The sequence below is a fragment of the Oncorhynchus nerka genome, linkage group LG27 (assembly GCF_034236695.1).
Source record: "Oncorhynchus nerka isolate Pitt River linkage group LG27, Oner_Uvic_2.0, whole genome shotgun sequence".
Lineage (NCBI taxonomy): Eukaryota > Metazoa > Chordata > Actinopteri > Salmoniformes > Salmonidae > Oncorhynchus > Oncorhynchus nerka.
The window spans coordinates 85,649,612-85,670,081 of record NC_088422.1 but is presented as its reverse complement, the minus strand read 5'-3'; the positions used below and the strand labels follow the sequence as shown (position 1 = coordinate 85,670,081).

At 43.1% G+C, this 20,470-nt stretch overlaps 1 protein-coding gene across 4 annotated transcripts in view; it reads right to left on the bottom strand.

Moving 5' to 3' along the window:
• crtc3 (CREB regulated transcription coactivator 3) overlaps positions 1-20,470 on the bottom strand; it is a 91,565-nt gene that overhangs the window by 45,878 nt on the left and 25,217 nt on the right. For all 4 annotated transcript variants that reach the window (XM_065012173.1, XM_065012175.1, XM_065012174.1 and 1 more), the window contains exon 4: positions 7,037-7,098. In XM_065012173.1, the coding sequence (XP_064868245.1) occupies positions 7,037-7,098 (62 nt within the window). The remainder of the gene's footprint in view (positions 1-7,036; positions 7,099-20,470) is intronic.

The window sequence follows — 20,470 nt, the reverse complement described above, 5'->3', positions numbered from 1 at the left end:
TGCAGCCACCACAGTGTTTGAAAATATGAAGAGCAGGACTCTGTGTTGGATTTGCCCCAAACATAACGTTTTTACTTTAGTGCCTTATTGCAAACAGGATGCATGTATTGGAATAGTTTTTATTCTGTACAGGCTTCCTTTCTTCCATTCTGTCAAATTAGGTTAGTATTGTGGAGTAACTACAATGTTGATCCATCCTCAGTTTTCTCCTATCACAACCATTAAAAACTAACTATTAAAAAGGGTGAAATCCCTGAGTGGTTTCCTTCTTCTCCAGCAAATGAGTGTAAGTAATAACTTCACCATGTTCAAAAGGGATATTCAATGTCTTCTTTTTTTAAACCCATCTACCAATAAGTACCCTTCTTTGTGAAGCATTAGAAAACCTCCCTGGTCTTTATGGTTGAATGTGTTTGAAATTCACTTCTCAGCTGAGGGACCTTACAGATAATTGTGTGGGATACTGAGATGGAGTCATTAAAAAATATTATTGCACACAGAGTGAGTCCATGCAACTTACGTGTCTTGTTAAGCACATTTTTACCCATGAAAGTATTTAGGCTTGCCATAACAAAGTGGGTTGAATACTTACCAATTCAAGACATTTTAGCTTTTAATTCATTTGTAAAAATGTTAAACATTGTTCAACCTTCAGATTATGTGGTATTGTGTGTAGGCCAGTGACACAAAATATCATTCTAATCCAATTTAAATTAGGCTGTACAAAGGGTGTGAATACTTTGACGGCACTGTAGGTGGGGGTGGAGGAGGGCGTGGGACAGGGAGAGAGCCAGAGACCCCGGTGACTGACCCTGGTCCAGCTGGACTCCATAGGGACACATCAGTGCCTCTTGCCCAGGGCCCAAGTCTCCAGACCCAGGGTGCAGGGCCCTAGCCAAGGAACGCCTCTACCCAGACACCGGTGGGATCATGGCTCCCTCTTGGGGAGTAGTGTACTGAGAAACCAGCTCCAAATACACAACCTGACCCCTTCTTCACTGGGGTCACACCAGACACACTGAACACCCACTATAACAGGCCATGAGAAGAGGAGGGGGAAGGGAGCGAGCGAGAGAGAGAAAGAGGGGGAGGGAGAAAGGGAGAGCGAGAGATGGAGAGACCAAAAGGAAGGAAGAGGAAAAGAGGGTATTTTGCACCAAATTGATCAATTCCTCCAGAGAGATCTAACAGGTCAGGCAGCCATATTTAGATGTGAGAGAACCACAACCTTAAAATAACAATCTGGAGGGGGAGATAATGATAAAACATGTTGTCCCGACAGCTAGTCAGAGAGAGGACAGTGCACTACATAGGGAATAGGGTGACATTTGGGACGTAACCAGGGACTGTGTGTGTGTGAACGGTGCGGTTCCCCTAGCTGCATATCTGTCGTGCTTGCCTGGCCCGCGCTGCCAATCCCAGAGCATTGACCCCATTGGTCTCTAAGCCCACTGATCTGAAAGCAGGCTTTAGACAAGCCAGCAGCCTGCAATGCATCTCAACGCACTGGAGTGGTTTCACAACGCTAGACAGACAAGAGCACACACACGTACGTGTAGTATACATACAGACCGCCATACAATACTAATGGATACAAAGCCTCCAAAGAAAAACACACACAGAGAAACACTTGCTATCTACACTCTGGATCAGCACTTCATCCTCTCGTAATTGTCTGTTTGATGACAGCCGGGGACACTAAGCCTGTGTATAGACAGCGGGCTCTGATCTGCTCTCTGGGGCGCGGACAGAGCTGAAAGGGTTAAGGGGATTTGTGGCCCGTCTCCAGGCAACCTGCCGAGGCGGTAATGCAGTGCAGATGTGGTCGGCGCTGTAAACACTTCCCCACTCTACTCTCTCCCCTGAGATGGACCAGCACTGGAGCATCTGTCTCCCAGACCCAGACTGAATCTCAGCAACAAGACCACAGAGTCAAGCAGAGACACATTAACAAATCAATTCAATATACAAAAACACAGTGACCGATCCAAACTGACAGCCACAAAACAGACACCACCAACACTACCAGACCCTTATTGGCACAGACCTGAAATACTACCAGATCGATACACTTCCAAGAACTACACACTCACAGACCGAATGCTGCCTTCTCGTCTGTGTTGATATGTGTAAGAGCATCTGCTTAATGACCAAAATGCCAAATGTATTTTCCATTATCTAGGAAGAACAGACCAGCCCTGTCACGCCCTGGTCGAAGTATAGTATGTTTGTCTTCATTTATTTGGTCAGGCCAGGGTGTGACATGGGTTTTTGTGGTGCGTTTTTGTCTTGGGATTTTGTGGGGTGTCTAGCATAGTCTATGGCTGCCTGAGGCGGTTCTCAATCAGAGTCAGGTGATTATCGTTGTCTCTGATTGGGAACCATATTTAGGCAGCCATATTCTTTGAGTATTTCGTGGGTGATTGTTCCTGTCTCTGTGTTAGTTGTCACCAGATAGGCTGTATAGGTTTTCACATTCCGTTTGTTGTTTTTGTATTGTTCGTGTTTTTTCTTCATTAAAGATGTATCGAACTAACCACGCTGCATTTTGGTCCGACTCTCCTTCGACGGAAGAAAACCGTAACAAGCCCACAGTCCAGATCTGCTGTCGCCCACTGAAACACATTCTGACACTAATTGGTTTCAATACAAATCTACAGCCTGTAGATATGAGAACTTCTTAGGTCAAGGAAAACATCTAAAAGAGGAAACCACTTCCCATTGGCCTTTGAAGAATGTAACATGGCATGGGCACTACTACCACCACAACACATGTAAGCACACAACCTCAGGGTCAAAAATAGAACAAGGCCTATATCAACAAACACCAAGGTCCAGTGGGCTTGAAACTCAGCCATCCAACAGACAGTCAGCAGACGCAAAGCTAACTGCTAAGTAGCTAGTTCTACTTTGTTGGGGTAAGGTGAAGTTGCCTCGAGGTGCTGGTCTTGGGTCAGTTTTGTATTTCCCCAATTAATGGTTAAGGTTAGGATTCGGGAAGATGATCCTAGATCTGTACTTACAGCACTAATGTGGAGGGCATAGGTCTGCTGGGAACCTGCTTCTCAACTGGTGGATCAGAAGCCACTTGTGGCCGATTGCTTCTGGGTCACAGCAGGTTGTTGCTCACAATACCAGTATCTACCATACTGCATAACATGAATCAGACAACACAATCTACACAGAGAGCGGATTCATAGACAACCTTGGCCTTTCTCCATTTCCCTACACCCACATTAACATCTACTAAAATATGCGTATGCAACCAATAACATTTGACTTGATGGCAGGGGCTACCACTGAAAAGCACTTCAAATACAAGACAGACCCAAATTACTCCCAGATCTTCTCACCAATCTAGCTTGAGCTTCACGGTGACTTTGAGAGGGGAAATAAATATACTGAACAAAAATATAAAATGCAACAATTAAAGATTTTACTGAATGATCAGTCAAATTTTAAAAAATCATTAGGCCCTAATATATGGATTTCACATGACTGGGCAGGGGTGCAGCCATGGGGAGCCAGGCCCAGCCAATCAGAACGAGTTTCTCCCCAGAAAAGGGCTTTATTACAGACAGAAATACACCCCCCCCCCCGACCCCTTCAGACGATCCCACAGGTGAGGAAGCCGGATGTGGAGGTCCTGGGCAGGCGTGGTTACACGTGGTCTGCGGTTGTGAGGACATACTGCCAAATTCTCTAAAATGACATTGGAGGCAGCTTATGGTAGAGAAATGAACATTCAATTCTAGAGCAACAGCTCTGGTGGACATTCCTGCAGTCAGCATGTCAATTGCACGCTCCCTTAAAACTTGAGACATCTGTGGCATTGTGTTGTGACAAAAGTGGCCTTTTATTATCCCCAGCACAAGGTTCACCTGTGTAATGACCTTGGAAGGGAAAAGGAAAAGGAAAAATGGTCACTAATAGGGATGTAAACCAATTTGTGCATATGGAACATTTGTGGGATTATTTTTATTTCAGCTCATGAAACATGGAACCAACACTTTACATGTAGCGTTTATATTTTTGTTCAGTGTACAAACTTATGTTATGTTTTCCTTCATCAGTTAACATTAAGTGGTGACATGAGAATCAAGACCCAGAAAGGATCAAAAACGCACAACACAGACTTCACGCCAAGTTCAGCAGAGAGTCAATGTGGTGGAAAACTCCAACAACAACTGAAAAGATTAACTATAAACAGTGGAGTCACAGATGAACTGGAACAGATCGCAGAGCTCGCTTCACCCTTTGACCCTACCGAGAGCACCAAAAAACAGAGAGGGACGGATGTGACCTTAACACACGCGGTGCACACAGTAGTCAGAGCCAACAGAGGGGAGCATATCCCTGTAACACTGTGGAGTGGAGCGGGAGGCTAGGATTGGCCAGCAGGGCCATGGAGGGGTTAGTGCCAATAATGCTGAGGGAGCAAGGAAGATGGAGAGAGAGGAGGGAGAGAGAGACTGGAATAAAATGTTCAATTATGCCATTTATATTTCATGGGGCAAGATACCTTAAAGAGAGAGAGAGAGCGAGCAAAGGATAGAGATATGGAGAGATATCTAAAAGAAATACCTAAAAGAGAGAGAGAAAGCAATATAGAAAGAGAACGGTAAGCTGGCCACACAACTCTGTCCTTGAGGGGTGGAAGTGTGTTAGTCAGAGAAGAATGCATGTGGTGAGTAGTTGGGTGGACACCAGGGCCTCTGGTCCAGTAGAGAGAAGCATTAAGACAGGTCATAGACATCAATAAAACACAGACATTTAAAACTGTGCATCAACACAAGGCATTAACAACATGTCTTTCAGCAACCACAAAAACAAGAGTCATTCAATCAATCCCTAGAATATGGTGAAACAGAGCCTTAACAAGAGGACCTCAAAGACAATCATCATTAGCCAAGTCACTTTTGCTCATATGATGTATTCTATACTGTGTAGCTAGCATGTCACATAATGCCTAGGATCGCTTGGTTTGCTGAAAATCCATTGGGTGGCCTCTGGAAGCACTTGATTAGCGGCCATCTGAATGAGGGATGTACACATAAAACACTGGATACCAAGTCAACACGTTTAACCAGTTCAGGGCAGTAACTGAAGAGAGGAAGTGGGAAAAGTTGTGTTTGTCTGCCGAGGCTGAATGCTCTAAAACAAATACATCACTGTTCACCGTCTAGGGGTTAAATATGCTCCTATTTGAGCTAATAAATTATCCCCAAGAGAGATTCTTGAAGGAAAACACTGAAGTATAACTACACTGAAATCCTGATTTAATGTCCTAACGCAGTCGGATTCATAATCACAACCTGATTTTTCAACTAAAACATAGGCCCACCTTCTCTGGTTTTATTGTTTATGTGCGTAATTAGCGAAGCTTCAGAAATGTCTTTACATAAACAATTTGGTTAAACAGTAATAGAGGCGCTGTCAAAAAGTTTAAAACTTCAACAACGCTTAATCTTGTTCAACCAAACCCAATCAGATTTGATCTAGGCTATCACTATCCCACAACGGGTCAATTGTGATGGAGCCAAGAGGCAGTGTGAATCAATCCCAACCCAAATCCAGAGTAAATCTGTGTCCGTATGTTTGTGTAGCACATGCCTGTGTGTATGATGCACATGGCACTCCCTCCCTGCTCTTTCTGGGAACACGAGGTCACATCTGTTTGCTCGGTCAGGAGGTTTGTCATCACAGGCCAACCTGTTTTTGTCTGTCAACAACGACATGAGGGTGTGGACCTGCCGACCTACACACCGATCTTGGGACAGATTTGGATTTCCCCCACTATTGGTTAAGGTTAGGATTGGGGAGGGGAAACCAGGTTTTATGACACTGTCCTCCAGTACAGTACAGTAAGAGCAAAGATGGAGGCCATGTGTGTCCATGCTGGGCTTCAGAGGCTGCAGTTCTACGGGGGTGAGAGGAGAAGGCAGGGCGACTGGCAGCCGGCCAAGCCAACATTCAAAACACACAACTGTATAGAGCGAGAGAGGGAGGAAGAGAGCGGGAGAGGGAGGGGCTCGGCTAAGCCCTTTATTGCAGGGCTGCAATTCACTGCCTTGTAAACACTGGAGGGGGAGAAAACTGTCCAGTAATTACACTGCTGCCTTCTCTAGGTAGGTAAAACCAGGCAGGCAGTTTAACTGAAGAAACACACACGCACAAACACGCATGCACACACATGGCAGTGGTACCTAACGAGCATTAATAAGCCATGACATTATCAAATTTTGTAAATGGTGTTGATTTCCCCTTTAAGCTGGAGATACTTAAGCAAAGCACAGGAAGACCACAAAGACTTGTGGGCCGGATTCACCCTATGACAGCAATGAGTCACAACAGCGGCAGGTAGAGCATTAGAATGACGGCATCTGACCTTTAAACCAAAAGGCTATCTGTCAGAAGCACCTCTGTAGACGCGTGGCCCACCTGGGTGCCTCACATGGCAATCTGATCCCTTCACTGAGCATCTCTGAGTAGATACAATGGCTGCATCTCAGATGGCATCCTATCCCCTATATAGTCACGAGTCCTGGACCCTGGTCAAAAGTAGTGCCCTATATATAGTCACGAGTCCTGGACCCTGGTCAAAAGTAGTGCCCTATATAGGTCATGAGCCCTGGTCAAAAGTAGTGCATTATGTAGTCACGAGTCCTGGACCCTGGTCAAAAGTAGTGCCCTATATATAGTCACGAGTCCTGGACCCTGGTCAAAAGTAGTGCCCTATATAGGTCATGAGCCCTGGTCAAAAGTAGTGCATTATGTAGTCACGAGTCCTGGACCCTGGTCAAAAGTAGTGCCCTATATAAAAGGGACAGAGTGCCATTTGGGATCCAACAATGCTTAATGCAAATCTGCCTGCTGCACAAGGGTATTACTGGGCCATAATCTTGATTCAGAGTAAGTTAAAGTAGCTGTCCAGTGTTCCATGTCGATCAAAAATTACAATTATGTTAAAAACAGCTTTTTTTGTTAGTTGTTTTTACACAGCATTACAAATACTAGTATCTGTAAAGCCACTCACCTTCTCCAGTTGTTGTCCGGCGGAGGGGACAGGTACACGGTTCCGTACGGGGAGCTCTCCATGTGGGGCTCAGTTAAGGAAATGACAATAATGGAACACAACTCTGCCATAACAAAACATTACATTTCATGCATTTCTAAATAACAGTGGACTACATTTCCTAACAGTAAAACTACTTAACTATTCTATTACTACATTCTAGTCTAATTCCTCATTTGATTCAAATGGAGTATGAGATTGCATATTCTACCTAGAGTAAAGATTTCTCTATACGCGCACACGTGATATGGGACTGAATAAACGCATGCAGGAAATAGTGGTGCGAGGTTCTGTGAACAATATGGCTGCCTGGACTAGGCCCAACCCCCGGAGCAGAGTTCCTGACATTGTCTAGAGAGCAGTAGGGAGTGAAGTGCAATGTAGAGTCAGACTATAGACGGCTTTAGACCTTCAGTTAGACTCATCTCACTCTCATGAAAGTAAGGTAAGAGGGTCTCTGTGCTTTTCATTGAGAAAGGACAGGCGGAACTCACTCAAAAGCAAAATAGTACTTGATTCTATCAAGTTCTAGCTAGTTTAAAAAACACGTTTCAGGCCAAAAAGCTATCATTAGATGGTTCAAGTGCGGAGACGACGATGCCAGACAAATTAGTGCATATACAAATATGTTCCTCTAGCAGCCAAACTCTGGGCTTTTCAAGAAGAAAGACTATCATTAAAAAGCCTACCAGTAAGCAGAAATTATGCACCATTAGCACACACACTGATTTTCTATATGTATTTCGAAAATCAAACAGAAACTTGGTTAAATAAATATGTTGGAGCGCCTCCCATCTCTAATAGGGACTTAGACTACTCTCATTACCAGCCATCATTTGTAAAGGGTCTTGTTAAATAAATATGTTGGAGCGCCTCCCATCTCTAATAGGGACTTAGACTACTCTCATTACCAGCCATCATTTGTAAAGGGTCTTGTTAAATAAATATGTTGGAGCGCCTCCCATCCCTAATTTCAACTGGCCTGGGCCCTAGGACCATGTCCCAGGACTACCTGACATGATGACTCCTTGCTGTCCCCAGTCCACCTGGCCATGCTGCTGCTCCAGTTTCAACTGTTCTGCCTTACTATTATTCGACCATGCTGGTCATTTATGAACATTTGAACATCTTGGCCATGTTCTGTTATAATCTCCACCCGGCACAGCCAGAAGAGGACTGGCCACCCCACATATGCGCTCTCTAATTCTCTCTTTCTTTCTCTCGGAGGACCTGAGCCCTAGGACCGTGCCCCAGGACTACCTGACATGATGACTCCTTGCTGTCCCCAGTCCACCTGACTGTGCTGCTGCTCCAGTTTCAACTGTTCTGCCTTATTATTATTCGACCATGCTGGTCATTTATGAACATTTGAACATCTTGGCCATGTTCTGTTATAATCTCTACCCGGCACAGCCAGAAGAGGACTGGCCACCCCACATAGCCTGATTCCTCTCTAGGTTTCTTCCTAGGTTTTGGCCTTTCTAGGGAGTTTTTCCTAGCCACCGTGCTTTTACACCTGCATTGCTTGCTGTTTGGGGTTTTAGGCTGAGTTTCTGTACAGCACTTTGAGATATCAGCTGATGTACGAAGGGCTATATAAATAAATTGGATTTGATTTCGATTTGATTTGATAATAGGGACTTAGACTACTCTCATTACCAGCCATCATTTGTAAAGGGTCTGGTTAAATGAAGTCATTTCTACAGAGTGACTGGCTGGCTGGGGCAGATGGAGCCTGGTGCCCTCCTGGCAACCCCTAGCACAGATCTCCTTCAGTGACTCTGGCTCGCTGCAATCAAAACACCACACACACTAAGGGCTAGGCAATATATCACATTCATTTGAATGTAATGTTTCCGTGCGATATTCCAAATGCCTGGAAAACGAATGCTCATTTTGTCATGTGCGGTACTGCTAGCAGCATTTTAGCCAGACTGTTATACTAGCTGTCTAGTCAGTGTTTCATAAATCAATTATATAAATTGGCACCTCATTTTGAGAAATAAGTTGGGTCACTTTATTTCAACATCTGAACTAAGTAGACAGGCTAGCATGCTGTTCAAACAGTTGGAGAGGACAGAAGGGTGTGTTCATAACAATTCAACTGTTCTACCTTGTTAGACAGCAAATAGACCCAAGTAGGCTAAATTTAAAATATAAAGATTAGTGGTCTACTCACTAGCACATGGGATTGAGTGTGTTTATGAGACTGGTGTTAATTATCTAGAATGCCTGCTACAACAAGTTAGTCATTATTAGTGAATGTGCATTATGCATGGTTGTGGTTATATTTGTAATCTGTCTGTTTCATAGACAGATTTAAAGACAGATCAGTGATTACCAAAAAAAAGCAGGTTAAACTATTTTGATAAAATTGTGGATGTGCAAGGCTTATATTTAGGATTAGTATAATTTCACAAGTCCTGAATTGATGAGTTTATTGCTGACTGTTTGAAATGCAGTGTATTTGAACTTAAATTGTACAACAAAGCTTATTTAGAGATTTACTGTATATTGTGAATTGCCCATAAATCCATGAAAACAAAAATATCCCATCCCAACAGGTTATTTCAGTCCAGTCTGCATTAAGGCAATCAGAATTGTACTCTAGATTAGGGGTACTCAAACTTTAGGGCCAAGGACCATATTTGTGATAGCAAATTCATCAGGGACCCGATCCAAAATCAGAAAACAACTAGAGTGAGATTGATAAATAAAAAGCATACAAGTACTTTTACTTCGGCAGTGCACGGCTGGACGAACCAAGTCTCGGGCCCTGGGAAAGAACATTTTAAAAGCCTGCCTCTTGGGATAAGAGAACATTTAGCAGTTTTCAAGTTAACTTACATCAATTATACACATTTTTGTCATGGGGCAGAGAGATTGTGTTGTTGCAGCCTGACAAGCTAATATCCTGCAAGTCTACACATTGTGACATTTATGTAAGAAAATAATTAGGGAACACAATCAGTATAGAGTTGAACACTGTATAAATTGGTAGAATGTATTTATTTGACCCTTTATTTAACTAGGCAAGTCAGTTAAGAACAAATTCTAATTTACAATGACAGCCTAGTAACAGTGGTTAACTGCCTTGTTCAGGGGCAGAACGACAGATTGTACCTTGTCAGCTCAGGGATTCGTTCTAGCAACCTTTCGGTTACTGACCCAACGCTCAAACCACTAGGCTACCTTCCGCCTCAATACTGCAGTGGATACCATTATCCCTGTGAGCCTCCCAGGCCCATGTTGCCAAGGGTTATGAAGATACATTGTATTACATTACACACTCTAAACCTATTCCATATCAATAAAAAAAGTTAGTATTATTCATATTAAAAAGTATGTTTTATTATTTGTTTTTAAGTATTTTGAAATCTGGCCTCCGGAGGTACTGCAGGGGGTCCTCACAATCTCACAATTCTGCAGCGATACGCCATCCCATCTGGTTTGCACTTAGTGGGGCTATCATCTGTTATTCAACAGGCCAATGACCCAAAACACACCTCCAGGGCTATTTGACTAAGGAGAGTGATTCAGTGCTGTAATCAGATGATCTGGCCACCACAATCACCCGACCTCAACCCAATTGAGATGGTTAGGGATGAGTTCGACAGCAGAGTGAAGGAAAAGCAGCCAACAAGTGCATATGTAGGAACTCCTTCAAGACTATTGGAAAAGCATTCCAGGTGACTACCTCAAAGCTGGTTGAGAGAATGCCAAGAAAGTGCAAAGCTGTCATCAAAGCCAAGGGTGGCTATTTTGATTTGTTTAACACTTTTTTGGTTACTACATGATTCCATATGTGTTTCATTATTTTGATGTCTTCACTATTATTCTACAATGTAGAAAACAGTAAAAATAAAGAAAAAGCTTAGAATATGTATGTATGTATGTATGTATGTATGTACAGTGGGGCAAAAAAGTATTTAGTCAGCCACCAATTGTGCAAGTTCTCCCACTTAAAAAGATGAGGCCTGTAATTTTCATCTTAGGTACACTTCAACTATGACAGACAAAATGAGAAAGAAAAATCCAGAAAATCACATTGTAGTATTTTTAATGAATTTATTTGCAAATTATGGTGGAAAATAAGTATTTGGTCACCTACAAACAAGCAAGATTTCTGGCTCTCACAGACCTGTAACTTCTTCTTTAAGAGGCTCCTCTGTCCTCTACTCGTTACCTGTATTAATGGCCATAGTGGAGTTTGGAGTGTGACTGTTTGAGGTTGTGGACAGGTGTCTTTTATACGGATAACAAGTTCAAACAGGTGCCATTAATACAGGTAACGAGTGGTGTGTGACAATGTGATTTTCTGGAATGTTTTTTCTCATTTTGTCTGTCATAGTTGAAGTGTACCTATGATGAAAATTACAGGCCTCATCTTTTTAAGTGGGAGAACTTGCACAATTGGTGGCTGACTAAATACTTTTTTGCCCCACTGTATGTATGTATGTATGTATGTATATATATATACACACACCTCTGAATTTGAGAATACCTGCTCTAGAGATTAAGGAGTGTGACCCTCACCCTGGACTGAAATGAATGATTCATAATTTAGAGATGACTGCTATGCTCACTGTCTGTGACCAAACAAGAACTAGGACAAATATTATAGTAAATAGAAATCGCCGTTGTGGCTCAGCCGACATTTTAAATCAAAGTTTATTGGTCGCATACACAGATTTCCAGATGTTAATCGCAGGTGCAGCTAAATGCTTGTGTTTCTTGCTCCAACAGTACAGCACCAACAATGTAACACACACAATCCAATAAAAACGGTTTGGTTCGAGCCCTGAATGCTGATTGGCTGAAAGCCGTGGTATATCAGGCCGTATAACATGAGTATGACAAAACATTTATTTTTTACTGCTCTAATTAGGTTGGTAACCAGTTTAAAATAGCAATAAGGTACCTTGAGGGTTTGTGATATATGGCCAATATACCATGGCAAAGGGCTGTGTCCTAGCACTCCACGTTGCGTCGTGCGAAAGAAGAGCCATATACCTCTCCCCCTCGGGACTTATTGCTTAAATATATAATGGTGTGTAAAGACAGTATGGACAGTATATGAATAGAAAAAGGTGTGTACAGTGCAATAAGCTAACCTTTACATAATATATAGGTGTAGATAGATATCACTGAGTGGAAAGCTCTCGCTGCAACGACAGGACATGTGATGATCAGAATATAATAATATGCTGCAAAGCAACTTACAGCAGTGTGTCCATTTTTCACATGTGAAGCCTGGAGCAATTGTCACAGACAGACATTTGTCTTGGTCAGCCTAAGGGTAACGCAGTGCAATTTAAAAAGGGACTAGCATCCTGCCTATAGCCTAACCCTGAAAGCTCTGAAAAACAAGAACACGGTGCGATCCTCTTAATAGGCCAGCTGACATGGCTGATTAGAAGACAGGGATTAGCAAAACATGTTCTATGTTGATGTGATCAATAAAGTTACATGACATCGCAACGGGGCAACTGGGAGACATTATGACATGCATGTTCCTGGTCCGCAAAGCCAGAAGCAACGGATGGATTACCACTGGGGGAGATCTAATAACACTCAAAGTGGGCTGCTAATGCAGACCGAGAGAGAGAGACAAAGAATGAGGGAGAGCGAGAGAGAAGAAAGTAAGGTACAAAGAAAGACAGATGGCAAGGTAGAGAAAAAAAGCAAATAGACAGGAAATGGATTGGTAGATGGAGAAAGAGGTAGAGGGAGGAAAAGAGAGCATTCACACTGAAAGCTTTGTCCACCCTCTTCAATACATTTGTCATTTTGCAGATGCTCTTATCCAGAGTGACTTAAGGAGCAATTAGGGTTAAGTGCCTTGCTCAAGGGTACGTTGACAGATTTTTCAATTATATGGTTTATTTTGCCCCAGTATTTTTTAATTAAAAAAAGCACCATTAGATATACTGAAAACTTCAGTGTTGTGGTCATCTTCAGATTTTGAATGATCCATAAGTAAACAGAAGGTAGCCTAGCGGTTAAGAGCGTTGGATCGAGCCAACTAGGTGAGGTGCTCTGAGAGTTGCATCACATTAATATATATTTATTCAACCTTTTCTTTTTCCATAAGGAGTTCCTTACTGTTCAGGTCTGTGTGCATCAAGTTATAGTTATGCCGATGTTTCAGTTCTTGCCTTGAAGGCTTGTCCAACTTACATAAACCTGGAGAATTAAAAGAATAGCCGAGAACTTGACTGAACGCGGTAGTTGCTGTTACTAGCAGATCAAGTTCTGGGAAGTTGTCTATTGTTGGTCTTGGAGACAGACGGGTGTGTGTGAGAAAGGGAAAGAGGAGAGAAGGGGGAAAAGAGAGTGTGTGTGTGAAAAAGCAAAAGAGAAAGGGGGAGAGTGTGTGCGTGATCTCGCCGGGCTTCAGCAGCAGAGAGAGGAAGTCTTTGATTTGGATGGATATTGAGTTGCATGTTCCATTCCCCATAATTCATCAGGATGACTCCCTGACAGACTGTGGCAAACAGGGTGCTGGTAAGTTATTCAGAGTGAGACGTGAGACACGTACACACATAAAATAAACGCATACACACAAATGATCCCTATGCTCCAGTATGTCTAGAGAGAAAGGGACTAGAGCACACACAGTATGCTCTTCTGGACATCACAGTACTTGGGTGCTTGGCATCACCCTGCCAGAGAGTTTAATAGATTAGCTAGTAAACTGACCAGACCTGATGACTGACTATAGACCCATACCACCTCATTTACAAGAGCACCAGAAGACCCATACCACCTCATTTACAAGAGCACCAGAAGACCCATACCAACTCATTAACAAGAGCACCAGAAGACCCATACCACCTCATTTACAAGAGCACCAGAAGACCCATACCACCTCATTAACAAGAGCACCAGAAGACCCATACCACCTCATTTACAAGAGCACCAGAAGACCCATACCACCTCATTTACAAGAGCACCAGAAGACCCATACCACCTCATTTACAAGAGCACCAGAAGACCCATACCACCTCATTTACAAGAGCACCAGAAGACCCATACCACCTCATTTACAAGAGCACCAGAAGACCCATACCACCTCATTTACAAGAGCACCAGAAGACCCATACCACCTCATTTACAACAGTGCCAAAAACTGATACCACCTCATTTACAACAGTGCCAGAAAACTGATACCATCTCATTTATAACAGTGACAATTTAAAATAAAAAATAACATATGTCTACACACACAGGAGTTTTAAGAGGAATTTTAAAGCGTCAGCATGCTTCACTTCGGCTGGAGCCCAGCCGAAGGTGAACCGAACCAGTGTGCTAGCATATTCCCTTAATAGACCTTCACTTGAAAAACAAGAAAAAGTGCCAATAGTACTGTTTGTCCCTTTTGAGACACCATAGCCAGTATACACTTACTCAAAATAGTTAGAATTAATCAAAGATAAAAATTAATGAGATTTCTTTAGTTTATGTTTTTGCAGTCGGGCAATTTTTTATCTGACTAGGATGTTTGGTGCAGTATTTCTCAAGTGAAAGCATGTGCATTAGGACAAGTAGTGTCTCGTTGAAAGACAACAGGCACTTCATTGAAGAACTTCTACTGTTGACCAATCGCCGACAAGGGGGTAGACTTCGGCTTGCCTCGAGAAAAAAAAAAATGTTGTGCACCCGAACAGAACTGTTTCGTGTGGGAAACATGCAGACGCCTTCACACAAACGTTTCAACTAAAAGCCTTCTTCAGTTCATTCAGTTAGTAAACCCACATGGAGTGAAGGGTGTTGAAATAAACGAGAGAAATGGGAGGATAGTCGAGTGTATACTGTAGTAGTAGGTTAGTTAAACAACTACAGTACAGTCCAACCACTGCTGCTAAAATCTACAGTGCTTCAGAAAACCCTGAGTGGAGAGCAAAGAGGGGATGAAAAGGAGAGGATGTTCTAGAAGAGTGGGCGTAGTGAAATCTCCTCGGCTCTCTTTCACCGCCTCTCTGATCTTGGCAGACTCGACCAGTCCGACTCGAGTGAAAAACAAGCTCCAACTGTGAGGGACATCTGGCATGTAGGGGGGGGGAAGAAAAAAAGATTGCCTGCAGAGTGAAAACACATTTTGGCTGGAGGATACTCCTCTGCCCGGCCTCTTCCTTCTCCCAGTGTGAAGATCATATGCTGCAGGGTGCTGCTGACTCAGTATCCAGACCTCAAACACACACACACACTGGAGCAACCTCTATTTACACAAACAAAGGGCCTGTTTGCACACACAGAGCCAAAAACCAGGAGAGCCTACTACTGTGTGTGTTAGTCCCTTCCTCTCCAGAGATACTGACTCAACACTATAAACGTCACCTACTATAGCGACTAATATCACTGCAAAACTTAAGAGCTGCAGTTTTTTTCAGAATGGGTGGCAAGGAATAAGTTAGTCTTGAATATTTAAAAAATGTAAAAGCATTGTATTTGGGACAAATCATTCACTAAACATCAACTAAACCTTGCAATGAATAATGTGGAAATTGAGCAAGTGGATGTGACTAAACTGCTTGGAGTAACCCTGGATTGTAAACAGTCAAAACATGTTGAAACAACAGTAGCTATGATGGGGAGAAGTCTGTCCATAATAAAGTGTTACTCTACCTTCTTAACAGTACTATCAACAAGGCAGGTCCTACAGGCCCTAGTGTTGTCACACCTGGACTACTGTTCAGTCGTGTGTTCAGGTGCCACAAAGGGAGGCTTGGGAAAATTACAATTGTCTCAAAACAGGGCAGCACGGCTGGTCCTTAGATATACACGGGGGGCTGAAGTTAATGATATGCATGTCAATCTCTTATGGCTCAGAGTGGAGCAGAGACTGACTTCATCACTACTTGTTTTTGGAAGAAGTGTTGACATGCTGAATGCACGGAGTTGTCTGTTTAACCTACTAGCACACAGCTCGGACACCCATGCATACATACCCCACAAGACATACCACCAGAGGTCTCTTCACAGTCCCCAAGTCAAGAACAGACTATGGGAGGCGCACAGTACTACATAGAGCCATGACTACATGGAACTCTATTCCACATCAGGTAACGGATGCAAGCAGTAGAATCAGATTTTTAAAAAGCAAAAATACACCTTATGAAACAGCAGGGACAGTGAAGAGACACACATACAGGCACATTGAAATAACTTATTATACATTTTGTATTGTAAATATGTAGTGATATAATAATGTTATATGATAAACTGTTTTATCTTGTGTAATGTAAGTGCCTTAATGTGCTTGGACCCCAGGAAGAGTAGCTGCTACCTTGGCAGCAGCTAATGGGGATCCCTAATAAATACAAATACTGGAGCGGAAGGAATGTGTGTTTGTGCACGCTTTTATTTTAAGAGTGTGTTGTGTTGCGCGCGCCTCACTCTGAATAACTTAGCAACACTCTTTACTACAGGCTAACAGGGAGTTGTCCAGATGAAATATCCTTCAAAACCAAAGACTTCACCCTCTCGCTCTCTCTCTCTCTCTCTCTACTGCAACATGGCGAGATCACACACGCGCACAGAGTGACATGCGAAAACACTCCCCCTTTCTCTCTCGCCTTCAAAACACACTCTCCCCCCCCCTCTCACACACTCCCGTCTGTCTCCAAGACAACTTCCCAGAACTTGATCTGCTAGCAACAGTAACTACTACATTCTCAGTCCAGTTCTCAGCCATTCTTTTAATTCTCCAGTTATGTAACTTGGACAAGCCTCCAAGGCAAGAACATCTGCATAACAACTTGATTCACAGAAAGGAACTTAAAAAGAGAAAATATTAGGAGTAGTTGCAGAGTTACGATTGGGGGAGGAAGCTGATCCTAGATCTGTGCCTGCTGGTCATTGCGGCCAGTCCACTTTAAGGGCGGAAGGGAGCTCCAAGGGTCAAACAGGGAGATGGTCAATGTAGCATTACAACTAGCCAGTAGGTGTGTACGTCACAGTGTAGCATTGCAACTAGCCAGTAGGTGTGTATGTCACAGTGTAGCATTGCAACTAGCCAGTAGGTGTGTATGTCACAGTGTAGCATTGCAACTAGCCAGTAGGTGTGTATGTCACAGTGTAGCATTGCAACTAGCCAGTAGGTGTGTATGTCACAGTGTAGCATTGCAACTAGCCAGTAGGTGTGTATGTCACAGTGTAGCATTGCAACTAGCCAGTAGGTGTGTATGTCACAGTGTAGCATTGCAACTAGCCAGTAGTATGTCACAGTGTAGCATTGTAGGTGTGTATGTCACAGTGTAGCATTGTGTAGCCAGTATGTATGTCACAGTGTAGCATTGCAACTAGCCAGTAGGTGTGTATGTCACAGTGTAGCAGTTGCAAACTAGCCAGTAGGTGTGTATGTCACAGTGTAGCATTGCAACTAGCCAGTAGGTGTAGCATTACGTCACAGTGTAGCATTGCAACTAGCCAGTAGGTAGTGTATGTCACAGTGTAGCATTGCAACTAGCCAGTAGGTGTGTGTCACGCATTGCAACACAGTGTAGCATTGCAACTAGCCAGTAGGTGTGTAGCATTGTAGCCACAGGTGTGTAGCAGTTAGCATTGCAACTAGCCAGTAGGTGTCACAGTGTAGCATGCAACTAGCCAGGTGTGTAGGTAGCATTGCAACTAGCCAGTAGGTGTGTACGTCACAGTGTAGCATTGCAACTAGCCAGTAGGTGTGTACGTCACAGTGTAGCATTGCAACTAGCCAGTAGGTGTGTATGTCACAGTGTAGCATTGCAACTAGCCAGTAGGTGTGTATGTCACAGTGTAGCATTGCAACTAGCCAGTAGGTGTGTATGTCACAGTGTAGCATTGCAACTAGCCAGTAGGTGTGTATGTCACAGTGTAGCATTGCAACTAGCCAGTAGGTGTGTATGTCACAGTGTAGCATTACAACTAGCCAGTAGGTGTGTATGTCACAGTGTAGCATTACAACTAGCCAGTATGTATGTCACAGTGTAGCATTTAGCCAGTATGTAACTAGCCAGTAGCCAGTATGTGTGTATGTCAGCCAGGTGTGTGTAGCATTGCAACTAGCCAGTAGGTGTGTATGTCACAGTGTAGCATTGCAACTAGCCAGTAGGTGTGTATGTCACAGTGTAGCATTGCAACTAGCCAGTAGGTGTGTATGTCACAGTGTAGCATTGCAACTAGCCAGTAGGTGTGTATGTCACAGTGTAGCATTACAAGTAGCCAGTATGTATGTCACAGTGTAGCATTACAAGTAGCCAGTATGTATGTCACAGTGTAGCATTACAACTAGCCAGTATGTATGTCACAGTGTAGCATTACAACTAGCCAGTAGGTGTGTATGTCACAGTGTAGCAATACAACTAGCCAGTAGGTGTGTATGTCACAGTGTAGCATTGCAACTAGCCAGTAGGTGTGTATGTCACAGTGTAGCATTGCAACTAGCCAGTAGGTGTGTATGTCACAGTGTAGCATTACAACTAGCCAGTAGGTGTGTATTTCACAGTGTAACATTACAACTAGCCAGTAGGTGTGTATTTCACAGTGTAGCATTGCAACTAGCCAGTAGGTGTGCACGTCACAGTGTAGCATTGCAACTAGCCAGTAGGTGTGTAAGTCACAGTGTAGCATTACAACTAGCCAGTAGGTGTGTATTTCACAGTGTAGCATTACAACTAGCCAGTAGGTGTGTATTTCACAGTGTAGCATTGCAACTAGCCAGTAGGTGTGCACGTCACAGTGTAGCATTGCAACTAGCCAGTAGGTGTGCACGTCACAGTGTAGCATTGCAACTAGCCAGTAGGTGTGCACGTCACAGTGTAGCATTGCAACTAGCCAGTAGGTGTGTATTTCACAGTGTAGCATTACAACTAGCCAGTAGGTGTGTATTTCACAGTGTAGCATTACAACTAGCCAGTAGGTGTGTATGTCACAGTGTAGCATTACAACTAGCCAGTAGGTGTGTATTTCACAGTGTAGCATTGCAACTAGCCAGTAGGTGTGTATGTCACAGTGTAGCAATACAACTAGCCAGTAGGTGTGTATGTCACAGTGTAGGATTGCAACTAGCCAGTAGGTGTGTATGTCACAGTGTAGCGTTACAACTAGCCAGTATGTATGTCACAGTGTAGCATTACAGCTAGCCAGTATGTATGTCACAGTGTAGCATTACAACTAGCCAGTATGTATGTCACAGTGTAGCATTACAACTAGCCAGTATGCATGTCACAGTGTAGCATTACAACTAGCCAGTATGCATGTCACAGTGTAGCATTACAACTAGCCAGTATGCATGTCACAGTGTAGCATTACAACTAGCCAGTATGTATGTCACAGTGTAGCATTACAGCTAGCCAGTATGTATGTCACAGTGTAGCATTACAACTAGCCAGTATGTATGTCACAGTGTAGCATTACAACTAGCCAGTATGCATGTCACAGTGTAGCATTACAACTAGCCAGTATGCATGTCACAGTGTAGCATTACAGCTAGCCAGTATGTATGTCACAGTGTAGCATTACAGCTAGCTAGCCAGTATGTATGTCACAGTGTAGCATTACAGCTAGCCAGTATGTATGTCACAGTGTAGCATTACAACTAGCCAGTATGCATGTCACAGTGTAGCATTACAGCTAGCCAGTATGTATGTCACAGTGTAGCATTACAACTAGCCAGTATGTATGTCACAGTGTAGCATTACAACTAGCCAGTATGCATGTCACAGTGTAGCATTACAACTAGCCAGTATGCATGTCACAGTGTAGCATTACAACTAGCCAGTATGCATGTCACAGTGTAGCATTACAGCTAGCCAGTATGTATGTCACAGTGTAGCATTACAACTAGCCAGTATGTATGTCACAGTGTAGCATTACAACTAGCCAGTATGCATGTCACAGTGTAGCATTACAGCTAGCCAGTATGTATGTCACAGTGTAGCATTACAACTAGCCAGTATGCATGTCACAGTGTAGCATTACAGCTAGCCAGTATGTATGTCAGTGTCACTAGTGCTTACATAACACTGCAGCCTCAGACACTCTCAGCTCTCTTTTACACACTCACTGTGTGTCTCACTCACACCATCCCACATTCTCTGATACTTGCTCTTCCACTTTTTTTTCCTTTTTTTTTTTTTACAGGCACAAACACTAAATGCATGTAAACACGAAATCTCCCTTACTCAAACACCTAAAATGTGCTTTTTGGTCCACCAGCCACTGCAGATAAAAATCTACCATCCACTCATATTATTTTTTTACCAGCCAGTGTTTTTTTGCAAAAATTACATGAACACCAAAAAACTGATGAGCATGTTTTGTAATGTTTCTAAAACAATCAAATGTAAGAAGTAGTATTGTTCAATTTTTCCTTTTTGATGACCCAAGTCTTTAATGAAAATATCGCAGATGAGA